General features: G+C 52.8%; 1 protein-coding gene across 5 annotated transcripts in view; it reads left to right on the forward strand.

The window, feature by feature from the left end:
- Positions 1 to 13,412, forward strand: part of RAP1GAP2 (RAP1 GTPase activating protein 2) — a 219,224-nt gene that overhangs the window by 70,352 nt on the left and 135,460 nt on the right. The window contains exon 1 of one of the 5 annotated variants that reach the window (XM_027130675.1): positions 4,100 to 4,851. The exons of the other annotated variants lie outside the window; for them this stretch is intronic. Coding sequence (XP_026986476.1) covers positions 4,745 to 4,851 — 107 coding nt within the window. The 5' untranslated portion in view covers positions 4,100 to 4,744. Of the gene's footprint in view, positions 1 to 4,099; positions 4,852 to 13,412 lie in introns of those variants that run through there. 5 annotated transcript variants of the gene reach the window in all.

Consider the following 13,412-nt stretch of genomic DNA (forward strand, 5'->3'; position numbering starts at 1 on the left):
CTCATCAGAAATTTCACACATGGAAGAATCCTTTTGAATGTTTCTACTGTGGGAAAAATTGTAGCCATGCCGTTTAGATTCATGGATTCGAAATTCCATAAATAAACCAAAAAGAAATATTTTAAATACCTTCAGTAGCCCCAGAAATAGGTGAGGAACTCCTTTCTTCCTCCTCCTACCCCCCTTTTCTTGTAATTCCTGAACAGGAAAGCAGCAAAGTTCTGGTTATCATCATGCATTGCAGGCTCTGGGTACTAGATGATGTTTAGCCCAAAGGCTGGATGCCTGCCACTGAGTGGAATCTGTGGGTTTCCTCAGGCATGGTTTCCTCTCCCTGGAGCTCGGAAATGCCACACAAGTCACCGAGATCCCTTTCCCAGATCTGAGCCAGTTTCTCGGCAGATCCTCTGTTCAGTATGACATGTGTGGCTCCGGGGAAGCAGGCTGAGCTGTGGTTCCCAAGCTTGGCTTCCATGCCCAGCCTGGGCGTGGTCTGTTGCTATCCCCAAAGGAGCCTGTTGTGGTGGGAGGGACCCCTTTGGGGGCTGGTCGTGGGCTCTGAGAGGGGAGGTTAGGAGCTGGGTGGAGAGTCAACGTGTGGCAAAGATCCCTCCTGCGTCTCTCTCGCTTTTCAAAATAGAAACTGCTTCTCCACTTCAAATGACCTTCCCAATCTTTCCCTTCCCCCCCCTTTCCCTCTCCCCCTTCCTCTTTCTCCTTTTCCTCATATGGTGGTATCCCAGAGATGCAACTGTAACGTGGTCCAGCAGGGGGTGCTGACGTACCTGCCAAGAATGAATGTCAGTCTGGCTCCTTGCAAGCACAGGTGCGAGTGCTCCGCAGAGAGACATGAGGGGGGCTTCTGAGTGATTTCTCTCGGAGCTGGAGCTGGTGTGTACCCCCAAGGGCATAAGAGAGTGGGGATGCTGGCCTGTCCTAAGCAGGTCTAAAGGTGTATAACTCTTGAATTGCTCCAAAGGTTGTGTGATCCATGGGAAGGCTGGGCACACTGTCCCCTGTAGAAGGGGAGAAGCAAGATATCTGAAAATAGCTGGTTTTCGTAAGAGGCCCTACCCCATAGCTCCACAGTCCCTCTTGCCTCACATCTACCCGTGATCCTAGCCAAGGAGGGTTGCAATCCTTTTGGGGAGCAGTGGAGGCACTGGTAGTGGAGGTGGGGTGGGGGGTGGGGAGGAGCGCTTGCTCTCAGACCTGGGCGCTGGCAGTGGGGCTGATTCCCGCTTTCACGCGGATATGTCTCCTGGAGCGGCTTCCCAGGCACAGAAGGCCCTTTTCTTCAGGACCAAGCATGCGTGTCTGTCTGCTTCACCCCACTGGCCCCTTAGGAATGGGCTGTGCAGCTGTCTGCCCTCTGTTCATGATTAACTGCCCTGTCCCCTTCCCCACCCGGCTCCCACCCAGGCCCCCTCAGCCTTCGGGTTTCCCCGGATTGGGACAGAGACCCAGGCTGGCAGCTGCCCAGCACTTTGTTCTCAGGGACTGTGTGCTGGGGAGGGGGGAGGGCTGGGACAGCCCTTGGAGGTCCTGTGAGCTGGGACACCGCCGAGGATAAACTGCTGCTCAGTGGCCTGGGATCCGGGAGAAGACCCCTTCTCTGACCACTGTGGTCCTCACTGACCTCACTCCCTGTGGTCTGGAAGTGTCCAGTCTTCTCCGTCCACCCCAAAGTACCCCACGGATGTGGCCCTAGAAGACCTTTGAGTCACTTACCTGAAAAATTGTTCCCTTTTGGTTCTCTTTCAAACTTGGTAATTTTTTCAAGGACAGCGTCTTCATTTGGTGCAAGTGTGTAGCTAAAAACTAATGCTTGTCATTTTTCTCTTTTAACGAAGGTGCTTCAGGTGCCGAGCCTTCGCCAGGCAACAGAATTGAGCTAGAATTTAATAAGTTTGTGTATGTCTGTATGGGATGAATGATAAGCAATAAGAGATTTTAGGGTGGTAATAATGTTTTCTTTTAAAATTAGTTAAGAAGTGAGTGGATTTAATTAAAGCAAAGTTAATAAGTAAATAACTGAGTAGTATGGTATTAAGACATTGTGAAGGTGGTATGCAAATGGCCTACCTTGGGGGAACAGTGGCTGGGTCACATTGGATAAACTGGATAAGCCAGGAATGGGATGGTTTTGTGGTTTCATGTGTGTTAGCCCTGCTTGTTTTGAGCAAGGATGGTCTCTTACATTTCTCTTACCCTAGTTTCTTGCACAAAGCTGGATGCATCCTAATTGTTTCGTAAATGTTGGTGGAATGGCCACATCTAGCAGATGGCCATTACATTCTCTGCCACTGATGGGTGTCCTTATGCTTTGGTGTTTCCTGTGTGGGGTGTGGGCAGAAGGAATGGCTCTCCCACCCCCAGAAAACGTCTACCTTTTAGGGCGCTAGGAATCAGATCAGGTTACGGTCTTGGGGGGACAACCTTATATTTTCAGCCACACTGGGGCTGGAAACATTGTGGTTGTAGATGAGTTGAGAGGGCCTGGAAGCCCAGAATAACAATGAATAAAGTTACCCGCTTGGTGGAAAGATTTTTCACTTTCATCCCAATGCCCTGTTTCTCACTGATGAACTTGATCTAAAATACCTCGCAGGCAGTGGGGCATAGGTGGGAGCCATCCACATTCACCCACCTGGGAGGGATTGAGGTCTTGCACCGAGGTGTACTCTACCTGTGTGTGGATAAAATACACCCCATGCTGGCCTAGACCTACAGCCAGTGCCTCCAGCACCCTCCTGGCCATGGAGAGGTTCTGTGTATGGCCAAGGCTGGAGGAGCCCTGGGCTGTATGTGCTGCCGCGCTGCCCTCTTACCCACTGAGGACATACTCATTTCCCCATTCTTTTTCCAGACTGATTCTCAGGTCACTTACTGGTGTAGTCCTTGAAGCCAGGGTAGCTGCAATCCCAGGGGTGGGGCCTGGGACACTCCTCTCTGGCTATAGATAGCCGTCCATGGCTATATCTGTGGTCTCCCACCACCCAGGCAGGCTCAGGGGGGCTGAGGCCATTGCTAATAGATGCTTCGTAAATAAACCAGGCACATTTTGGCACCACTCTGGCGCTCCCTGCCCTCCCCCCAATGCCAGTGCCCGCAAGAAGCTGTGCCCACTGGAGAGGCGGGGTTGAGGTCGCAGGCGCTTGAATTCATTCGCAGCCCCCGTCCCCTCTCCAGCAAGGTCCGCTTCCCTGTCTGGATTTTCTCTGCTTGCTTGAACTGCAGACTGTATAAAAAACAAGGCAAATTGCCTCAGGGACCTCATTGGCCCCAACAGGGCTGTTACCAAAGATGGACTAATTGGCTAGTTTTAATTCCCTCCAGTCCTCTGCCGATTCCCTTCCCTAGGGGGATGGAAGGAGAAGCAAAGCCAGTAGTTAAGCAAGGGGTGGGGGGAGGTGAGGGTGGTGAGAGGGTGCTAGGCTTCTTGGCAGCAAATGGAAGTGACTGAGTGGGGCTTAGGAGCACCCCACGCCCGTAGTAGAGACCGGGCCAGGGCCCTTTCCCCACCAATGGCTTCTGAAGTGAAGGAGAAGCGTGCACGCGGTGTGCAGGAGGAGGGGAAGAATGCACGTTTGGGTGTGTGAGGCAGCCCGCGCTGGGGCCCCGGCTGCCGTGGAGTAGGGTCCCCCTCCCCCCCACCTGCGTCTCCCTGGCAACCTGGGACGCGAGGTGCAGGTGTAGCAGCCAGGAAATCTATCATTGACCCTATGTTTTGTCAAACTCCCAGGGCCGGGAAAACAAATGTTAACCGGGGGACTGACCCCAGCCCACATGGATGCGGACTCTGTAGTAGATCCCTCTACCCCCGCATGACAGTCCTTTCCGGGATTTGGGGAAAGGTGAGAGGTAGCATCCGGCCGAGTCAAAACGCCAGGGATCCCTGGCGCGGGAGGGCGGGCGCCGCGCGCTGGACGCGGGATGCCCTTCTAACCGCCCGGCAGCCTGGCCCCGGGCAGAGGAGGCCTGAGGCGGTGCCCGCGCGCGAAGGCAGTTTCGCTTGGACTGAGGACGCGCGTTTCCTCTCGGTGCATGTTTTTTCTCCCTCTGTTTTAAAGACAGTGACAGCATCGGAGAAGTATCTCGGCGGGCCGGGCTGGGAAAGCGCGTCAGCCGCCTTCGCCTGGGGAGGGAGCCCGGGGCCCGGCCAGCGGGGGCGGGAGACACGGAGCGCTGAGGAGGGGACCAAGGAGAGGCGAGGGAGCCCTGGGGCCTGGCCGCCCGGCGGGACGGGAAGGAGCCGGGGCGCGGGGCAGAGGGCGAACGCGGGCGCCGAGCCCCGGGAGCGCTGAGCGCGAGCCGGCCGTCTTCCTTCGGTGGCGGCCGGCCCGCTTGCACCGCCCTCAGCCGGGGCGCCCCGGGCCGGGGCCCGAGAGGCGGGTCCGGGGCGGGGTCCGGGGCGCGGGCGGCGCGTCGGAGCTACAGCCCCGGAGCCACCCGTCCGGGCCGCGCCCCTAGCGAGCCTTGGAAATGCCCGCGCTGGGGGAGCGGGCACCGGCCGCCCGGCGGGCCCCGAGGAGACACTGAAGGTCGCCGGGAAGTGAGCACCCAGTCACCTGACCCCCTGGGCGCACCTAGGCGGGGCGGGGCCCATGCGAGGCGAGCAGCCGGGGACCCGGGCGCGGGCGCAGGGGCCGGGAGCGGGCGGCGCGGAGCGCGCGGAGCGGGGCTGGCGGGGGCGCGCGGCGGGCGGGCGAGGGCGCGGCCGGGCACCGCCGGCGGCCTCGCCATGTCCCAGCCCGCGGGGAGGATGCATTGCCGAAAGGCGGGGATCCGCGCCGCCGTGGTGCTCATCGGACTCCTGCACAAATCCCGAAAACAGAGTAAAGAGAAAAGGTAAAGCCTGGCAGCGCCACCTCCCCCTTCCCGCTGCTTTCGGGCTAAATTCCCGTTTTCTTTGGGGTGGACTTTTCCAAGAGGGCGTTTGGCTTCGAGCTGGATGGGGAAAAGCCTCTACTCCGGTCGCTGTCTGGGGAGCGAGTTCGGAGCTTAGCCGCCGACACTGGCTGTTATGGGAAAGCCCAGGCAGGGCATTGGCTGGGTCGGAGGGTGGCTGGGAGAACCCTTCGGACTTCAGCCCCAACAGAGGGTCACCAAGTCCTTCACTCCCACTCCCCGAATTTGCCTATCGCGGCGCCCTTCCCAAAGCCTGCAGCGCGAGTAGTATTGATCCGACCCGGGCGACCGTCCCTGGCTCAGGCCCGAATGGCCCAGTACGCCGGGGATGCCATTTGCTTCTCTGCAACTTGGCTGAGCCCGCGAGGTGCCGGCCAGGTCGGGATCTGCTAGCTTTGCGCAAGGTGCCGGCAGGCGAGGAGCAAGTTTGGAGGTTGCTTACCACCTCCACCCCTGCCTCCGTGTCCCTCTGTCTTTGGGTTTTTCTGTCTTTGACTCTTCACCTTTCTTGGGTTTACTCTCTTAATTGTTTGATCCTGGGTGTTGAAAATCGTTCTCTCAGGCGATTTCAGAGATAGGCTGGAGGACCTATGGGGTGAGAGATGTGGGGTTTGGCATGGACAAAGGAGCTTTTGGGGTTGCTTCCGGGGCTGCAGCCCCTAGCTACAGACGTGATGTCCACGAGACCCCAGGGAGCTGCCCACCCAGGCTGGTATAGCCTCCCTCCTCTGCTAGGGTATATGAGCCCAAAGCTTCCCAGCAACCAGGGGTCATTAGAGTTGACTGTCCACAGAGATGCTGTGGGGATTTGGGGTAACTGCTGGTGGCCCTGCTGCATCCTCATTTCCAGAGGAGTTCGGAGTTAGTGCTGCGTTCTGCGTTGGACAAGGGCTAAGACAAGGGCAGTGGAGCCATAGATGCCTGGGTGGTGACTGGTGGCCCCTGGGCTTGCCCAGAAGCTGGATGTGCCTGGGGGAGGTGACGGGCAATGAACTAACTGGAGCACTTGGAGAAGCTGGCATGGGTTGCCGCTTATGGTTTGGTTGTCTCTCATCCCTCCTGTCCCACTTCCTATAACCTAGTCTAATTTGATGTTTCCCACAGTGCAGGATGAATCTTCAGTGAAGTAACTGAAGGTGGTTAAGCATGAAGTAATATTGAGTCACCTAGTGAGAAAGTTCTTCCCTTTTCTGTTCTCTGCTAATCCTTGTAATTTCTTCAAGGGGAAAGTTTTAGATTGGGGCTAGTCTGGCTTTAACACCTTTTTAACACTTGCTAATCTCCCTTTTATAGCAAAGAGAACAGACCTCTGGCTCAGGGTCTTTAAATTGGGGAACAGTGCCTGCCTATAACTTAAGTTGTTTTTGTACTATTTATTTTCAGGATTCTCTCCTGGTTTTGGCCAGTGGTACTAATTTTCCCTCTTGCAGTGGTGATACAAAGTATCACTTTAAATTAGAAGTATCAAGTCACAAGAATGAGCCTGTTTAGTAGAAACAGTAGTAATAGTACAAATGGTATAGAATATGGCAGAAATTCTGCAGGTGATCTAGGAATGACTGATGCTCAGGGCACACTTGTCTAGCAGGAGAAGCTGCCAGCAGGACTCCGGAGCTCAGGGCTCCAGGTCTGGGCCCCATTCTCCCGTAGACTTTGATTCTCATCTATTCCGTGCCCTTTGGCATTTTATCTGTACAGGGCGGATGAACAATCCAGCCCTCTGAAGTCAGAAGGCTATGGGATGGCTGTTCTGAGACAACCTGGACCTGTTTTGCGGGACGAGAAGGGAGATGTGCTCCCTAGAAAGGCAGATGCATCAGAACACTCCTGTCTCTGAGTGTAGAATGCGGGAGCATGGCAAAAGCCCTGCACAGAGGGCTAGAAGCTCTAGTCCTGGCTCCTCCCGTTGACTGTGATGTGATAGATTTCACCTCTTTGAGACTCAGTTCCTGCATCTACACAAAGGGCGTGCAAGGCTCAAGGGAGATAACGTGGGTAAACATGCATCTGAAAGGTAGGAAGTGCTGCATGGGGAGGAAGAGGTTTGATTGGAACTGCTCCCATTCTCCTCTCTCTGGGCCCATGTCCCAGAAACGAAGGTAAGATGTTTGGTGATGACAGCCCCACCAGTAGTCCAGACCAGCCATACATGGGCCGAGGAGGCAGCCAGGCAGGTGTGGGCCTGGGCAGAGATAGTCTGGGGGTGGGGGGCTGCAGGGAGGCACCGCGGAAGGACATGGACAGGGGGCAGGAAGGGATTGGCCGGGGTGAGGATGTCCCAGGCTCAGGGTACTTGTCTTTCCTCCTGGATGCACTGTGCTCTTCCCTGCAACGCAGGCACACGGCGGTGACCCTCCTCACCTCCGCCTTTGTCCTATTCTTCTGTTGCTCCTGCCATCCTGATGGCTTTGGCCATGGATTTAACCTACCAAGGAGAGAGAGGGCTTGCTTTCATGTTTGTGCTAAGTGACCTTTGCTTCCCTTGCTGTTTGTTTTCTGGAGTTCATTTGTCTTTAAGCATCTGAAGTTCGTTCCCTGTACATGATTGACCCTTGCTCTGCAGGCACCGGCCATGGAGGGGGGGGGTGCCTGGAGCAGGCTGCAGCTGCCAGCCCCTCTTAAGCACTTCCTAAACTCCATGATGAGTGTTACATTTGCCGAGTTCCTCCTTCCTTCCCCCTCTCATCACAGGGTCAGGTCAGATTCAGGTGCTCTCCTCATCCTTCCCAGAAGGCTTGATTCACCCATCGATCTTCCCAGCACCTCAACGGACAGGCTTGTGCAGATAACGCTTGTGGCTGTTGACCATAAGGGATGTAAAGTACTGTGTGTCTTGCAGTAATGGCCCAGTGGTCCTTGTCACCTTCCTGTCCTCTGCAGGCCACTTGGAGATAGTGTATATGGGGGACAGGTAGGTGTGCCAGGGAGGATGGTAACGACACAGGTAGCCCATAGGGGCTCAGAAGCAGGAGACTCCCAGGCACTCTTGGTAGGTCCTGAGAACTGTACCCAAAGCTCCAGCCTCAGTTTGCCTCCTGGAGAAATGTGGGTAGGGCTCATCAGCCTTGACCTGACGACTCTCTGGGAGTTGTGGGACAACCTGGAGGCTCTGCTTCTTTCCCACCATCTTCCAGGGATTCCATCACCTGCGATCCTACAGAAACAGTGTTGTGTTTGAGAGGGGACTGAATTTGAGCATAGTTCCAAGGAGGCACCTGAATGAAGCCTTGCTTGGAGACGGTAGTTTGGAAAGCCCTGTAATGGAGAGCTCCTTTAAGGCGCTCTGGGGGCTTCCCTGGTGGCGCAGTGGTTAAGAATCCTCCTGCCAATGCAGGGGACACGGTTTGATCCCTGGTCCGGGAAGAACCCACATGCCACAGAGCAACTGAGCCCGTGTGCCACAACTACTGAGCCTGCACTCTAGAGCCCACAAGCCACAACTACTGAGCCCGCGTGCTGCAACTCCTGAAGCCTGTGTGCCTAGAGCCCGTGCTCCGCAACAAGAGAAGCCACAGCAATGAGAAGCCCGCGCACCGCAACGAAGACCCAACACAGCCATAAATAAATAAATGTTAAAAAAAAAAATCGCTCTGATTTTCAGAGCATATAGATGTGGCAGAGCAGGGTAAATCCAGAACATCCCTTCAATAATAATAGAAGTAGATGGTGAGGGGAGTGGTGCCCTCTGAGGTGGAAACGGGGATCTTTAGCTGGAAAGACTGAGGTAGAGGAACACAGTCAAATTTTGTACCTTCTGAAATGTACGGGTAAAGTCCGTTGGCTGCAGGTATGACATTCTGAACTGGAGAGAGGTCAATTAGCATAAATGAAAGAGAAATCCACATTTTACAGGGGGTAGTTATTTTGGGACAACTCCCACCATGGGATTTATGAGGAGGAAAATATATTCACTCATCGTTCAGCAAATCACGAATGGCAGGCTGTGGGGAGGCAGAACAGTGACTCTAATGAGCCTGGACTCTCCATTGTCGGTAGGATGTCTAGTGGGTTATTCCTGTGTACGGTATTAGAAAAAGCTCATCCCTAGCTTAAAAAAAACCCTTTATTGTGGAAATTCTCAAGTGTGCTGCAAAGTGGAGAGAATAGTGTAATATAATACCCAGTTTCAACCCTTATCCACTCATGGCCAATCTTGTTTCATTTATTTACCAATCCACTCCCCCACAAGATTATTTTGAAGAAATCCCAGACATTATATCGTTTCATTCTTAAATATTTCATGCATCTTAAAGATAAGAATTCTTCTAAGAAATTAGCAATGATCAGACCCCCTTAGTTAACAATAATTTCTTAATATCACATTCAATTGGTGTTCAGATTTCCCTAATCGCCTCCTAAAAGTTTTTCAAAAGTTTTTTTGGGCCAGGATTCACAAAATCCAGTGTGATTGGTGATATGTCTCATTATAAGTTTTCTCTTCCAACTCTTTCCCCCACCCCTTACGATTTCTTTATTGAAGAAACTGTGTTGCTTGTCTTGGGGAGAGTCCCGGAGTCAGAATTTTGTGGATGGAGTCTCTGAGTGTCATTTCACATGTTCTGCTGCCCCCGTATGTCACTGTAAGTCAGTATTTAGTTTTAGAAGCTCCGTCAGATTTGGGTTGGATTTTTTTTTTTTTTGGTAAGACCATGCCCGTGGAGGTTGTCCAGTTGTCTGCTTTTGTGATGTTAGCAGCCATTGATTGCTTTGTCCTTAGGGTTTGAAGGCTGGTGTCCTGGATGATCCTGAGGTTCTCACATGGGAGAGCCAGTGACAGCCCTGCAAGCTGCCTGGATGAGAGCGTCCGAGCCTCAGGAGTGTCCAGGAGTCCTGGTCTTGGAGTCCCAGAGTCCCAGGGCTGGAAGGGGCACAAGGCAGGAGGTAGTCTGCTCCCAGGCCCCAGAACAGATGGCTGCTTGTTCTCTTCTTAGGAGGTGGCTGGGTCCTGCCCTCTGTGGAAGGGCCTGGTACTCGCCCTCTCTCGTCTCATGTTTGACCCGGTTGGCTGTCGTTGCTTTAAAGAACAAACATCTCCCTTTAACCAGCTTCCCATTTCTAACTTCACTGCGAGTCTGAGGAGCTAAGGAACAGAATTTGAGGCATAAATGAGTTTATCAGATTCCTTTTGAGCCATTATTTTAATCTCCTATTTGGTCTCCTCGCTTCTTGTCCCCCCTTACCCATTCTCCTGATGACGGCCACAGCGGAGTTTTAAAAATGCAAATAAAATTAAGTCTGTCTACTCCGTAGGCTTCCCATTACACTTTTTTTTTTGGTTTTTTTTTTTTTTTTTTTTAAAAAAGCCCCTGATTACTTTTTAAAAATGTATTTATTTAATTTATTTATTTTTGGCTGCGTTGGGTCTTCGATGCTGTGCACAGGCTTTCTCTAGTTGCGGCGAGCGGGGGCTACTCTTCATTGCAGCATGCGGGCTTCTCATTGCTGTGGCTTCTCTTGTTGCGGAGCACGGGCTCTAGGCACGCGGGCTTCAGTAGTTGTGGCACGCGGGCTCAGTAGTTGTGGCTCGCGGGCTCTAGAGCACAGGCTCAGTAGTTGTGGTGCATGGCCTTAGTTGCTTCGTGACATGTGGGATCTTCCCGGACCAGGGCTCGAACCCGTGTTCCCTGCATTGGCAGGTGGATTCTTAACCACTGCGCCGCCAGGGAAGCCCTCCATTACACTTTACTTTAAATTTTTTTTTTTTTTTTTTTTGTGGTACGTGGGCCTCTCACTGTGGTGGCCTCTCCCGTTGCGGAGCACAGGCTCTGGACGCGCAGGCTCAGCGGCCATGGCTCACGGGCCCAGCCGCTCCACGGCATGTGGGATCCTCCCGGACCGGGGCACGAACCCGCGTCCCCTGCATCGGCAGGTGGACTCTCAACCACTGCACCACCAGGGAAACCCTAAATTTTTTTTTTTAATGGCTTTATTTTATTTTATTTTATTTGGCCGCATGGCATGTGGGATCTTTGTTCCCTGACCAGGGATTGAACAGCGCCCTCTGCATTGGAAGCGTGGAGTCTTAACCACTGGGCCACCAGGGAAGTCCCTCCAAGACACTTTAAATTAAATCTAAACTCTGAAGCTGGGTCTACTTCCCCTGCCTGGTTCTGTGAGCCTGTCTCTTAACACTTCTCCCCTCACTCACTGTGATCACTGTACTTCTGTTGCAAAGGCCTTCTCTCTGTTTCTAGAACATGCCAAGCTTGCTTCTACCCCAGGCCCTTTATACATGCTCTTTACAGTGACTTTATTGACTGTGCTTCCTCATCATCGGGCTCTCAACTCAAATGTCATCTCCTCCAAAAGGACTCTGACCATCCAACCTAAACAACTCACTCCAGCCGTTTTTACTTTACTCTGACTCATTTCCTCCACGGCACTTATCATTAACTGATATCATTTAGCTTAGATAATAAATAATTTATTGGCCATTCCCTCCCCTAGAAGGTGAGATGTCTGAGAGCAGGGACTTTGCGTTTTTCACATCATTGCCTACAATAGGAGCGCTCAGTAAATATTTGCTGAATGAATGAATGAACTCACTGACTCCCCCGGCGAAATGTGCCCATTGCTTCTTACCTCGAGGTCCTCTTAATACTGCAGTGCCCTCTGACACAGGTTTCAAGATGCCCCTTTTCTTGTCTGAGATTTTCCCCCTTTCCTCTCTTCCCTTCCCTTCCGGAAGAGATTCTGGAGAGAAATGAACCTGATTGCTTGCACATGTGTATTTCCATGATTAGTCCCCTAACTCCTTCCTGCCTCTGCGTGGTTTGGGGACCCATAGATGTGAGGGTCCAGGCTGAGTCCAGCCCACACTGAAGCTGGGTCTGGGCGCCAGGACTGTCCTGACTCTGGGTTCCTAGATTTGGGGTCCTGGGGCTGCTGTCTGATAGGCAGAGTCAGGTTCCCTTCATTTATGCCCAAGAGGGGCCAGTGGGCGTCTGAATTAGCGAACAGTCGCCATTAGCAAATATACATTTTTTTCTAAATGCAGTTTTATCTCTTGGGAGCCTGCGTGGTGCACAGATGGCTGGTTACCAGGATGTTGCCAAATAGAGGGCTTGCCAGCCTGCTCGGTTAAACCAACGAAAATCACTTCTGTGCAAACGGGGCTGCTGAAGGGCGCAGGAAGCTTCTCAGTCATTTTAAGCAGATGAGGCCCGCCCCCTGCCCCTACCCCACGACCGGCTCAACAAATGGAGTTTATTTGCCTCCCAGAGGCACAAAAAGTAAAGGAGGTAGGCAAGATGATTCCAGGTGGACAAGTGCTTTTTATTTTAACAGCTATTTTAAAAAGATGAATTCTGGCAAGTGACGTTTTTCCTTGTATGACAGTTACATAACATTTTTTAAAAGTAAATTTGTTTAAGTAAAAAATGGTGAGTCGGGCTTCCCTGGGGGTGCAGTGGTTGAGAGTCCGCCTTCCGATGCAGGGGACACAGGTTCGTGCCCCGGTCCGGGAAGATCCCACATGCCGCGGAGCAGCTGGGTCTGTGAGCCATGGCCGCTGAGCCTGCACATCCGGAGCCTGTGCTCCCCAATGGGAAAGGCCACAACAGTGAGAGGCCGGCGTACCGCAAAAAAAAAAAAATAGCGAGTCATTTAAAGAGAAGTGTTAAGAAAAGTAATAGGTGGTACATGGATTTGGGGAAAATTGGGAAGATGGTGAGGAAATGCCTACAGTTTAGGGAGCACTGTTGGCAGGAAGGGGGCACTTTTCTCATATGTTACAATGGGCCCTACGGCACCAAAGTCCCGGGTTGTTGAGGGCTGAATGATTGTAACAAGCCAACACCTTTTTTTTTTTTTTTTTTAAATATTTATTTATTTATTTGGTTACACCGGGTCTTAGTTGCAGCAGGCGGGCTCCTTAGTTGCAGCACTTGGGCTCCTTTGTTGCAGCAGGTGGGCTCCTTAGTTGCGGCTCACAGGCTCCTTAGCTGTGGCGTGCAAACTCTTAGTTGAGGCATACATGTGGGATCTAGTTCCCTGACCAAGGATCTGAACAACGGCCCCCTGCATTGGGAGCGCAGAGTTCCAGCCACTGCGCCACCAGGGAAGTCCTAGCCCACACCTTTTTTTTATTATTCCTTTAATGTCGTATCTATTTTATTTATTTATTTTTGGCTGCATAGGGTCTTCGTTGCTGCACGAGGCCTTTCTCTAGTTGCAGCGAGCAGGGGCTACTCTTCGTTGTGGTGCGTGGGCTTCTCATTGCGGTGGCTTCTCTTGTTGAGGAGCACGGACTCTAGGCGCGCGGGCTTCAGTAGTTGTGGCACGCGGGCTCAGTAGTTGTGGCTCATGAGCTCTAGAGCGCAGGCTCAGTAGTTGTGGCACACGGGCTTAGTTGCTCCGCGGCATGTGGGATCTTCCCGGTTCAGGGGTTGAACCCATGTCCCGTGAATTGGCAGGCGGATTCTTAACCACTGCACCACCAGGGAAGCCCTAGCCAACACCTTTTGAGGCTTACTGTTTTTGAGGCTCTGGGCTAAGGGCTA

The sequence above is a fragment of the Aethalodelphis obliquidens genome, unplaced genomic scaffold (genome assembly GCF_003676395.1).
Source record: "Aethalodelphis obliquidens isolate GAN/ISIS:26980383/991018 unplaced genomic scaffold, ASM367639v1 scaffold38, whole genome shotgun sequence".
Classification (NCBI taxonomy): Eukaryota; Metazoa; Chordata; class Mammalia; order Artiodactyla; family Delphinidae; genus Aethalodelphis; species Aethalodelphis obliquidens.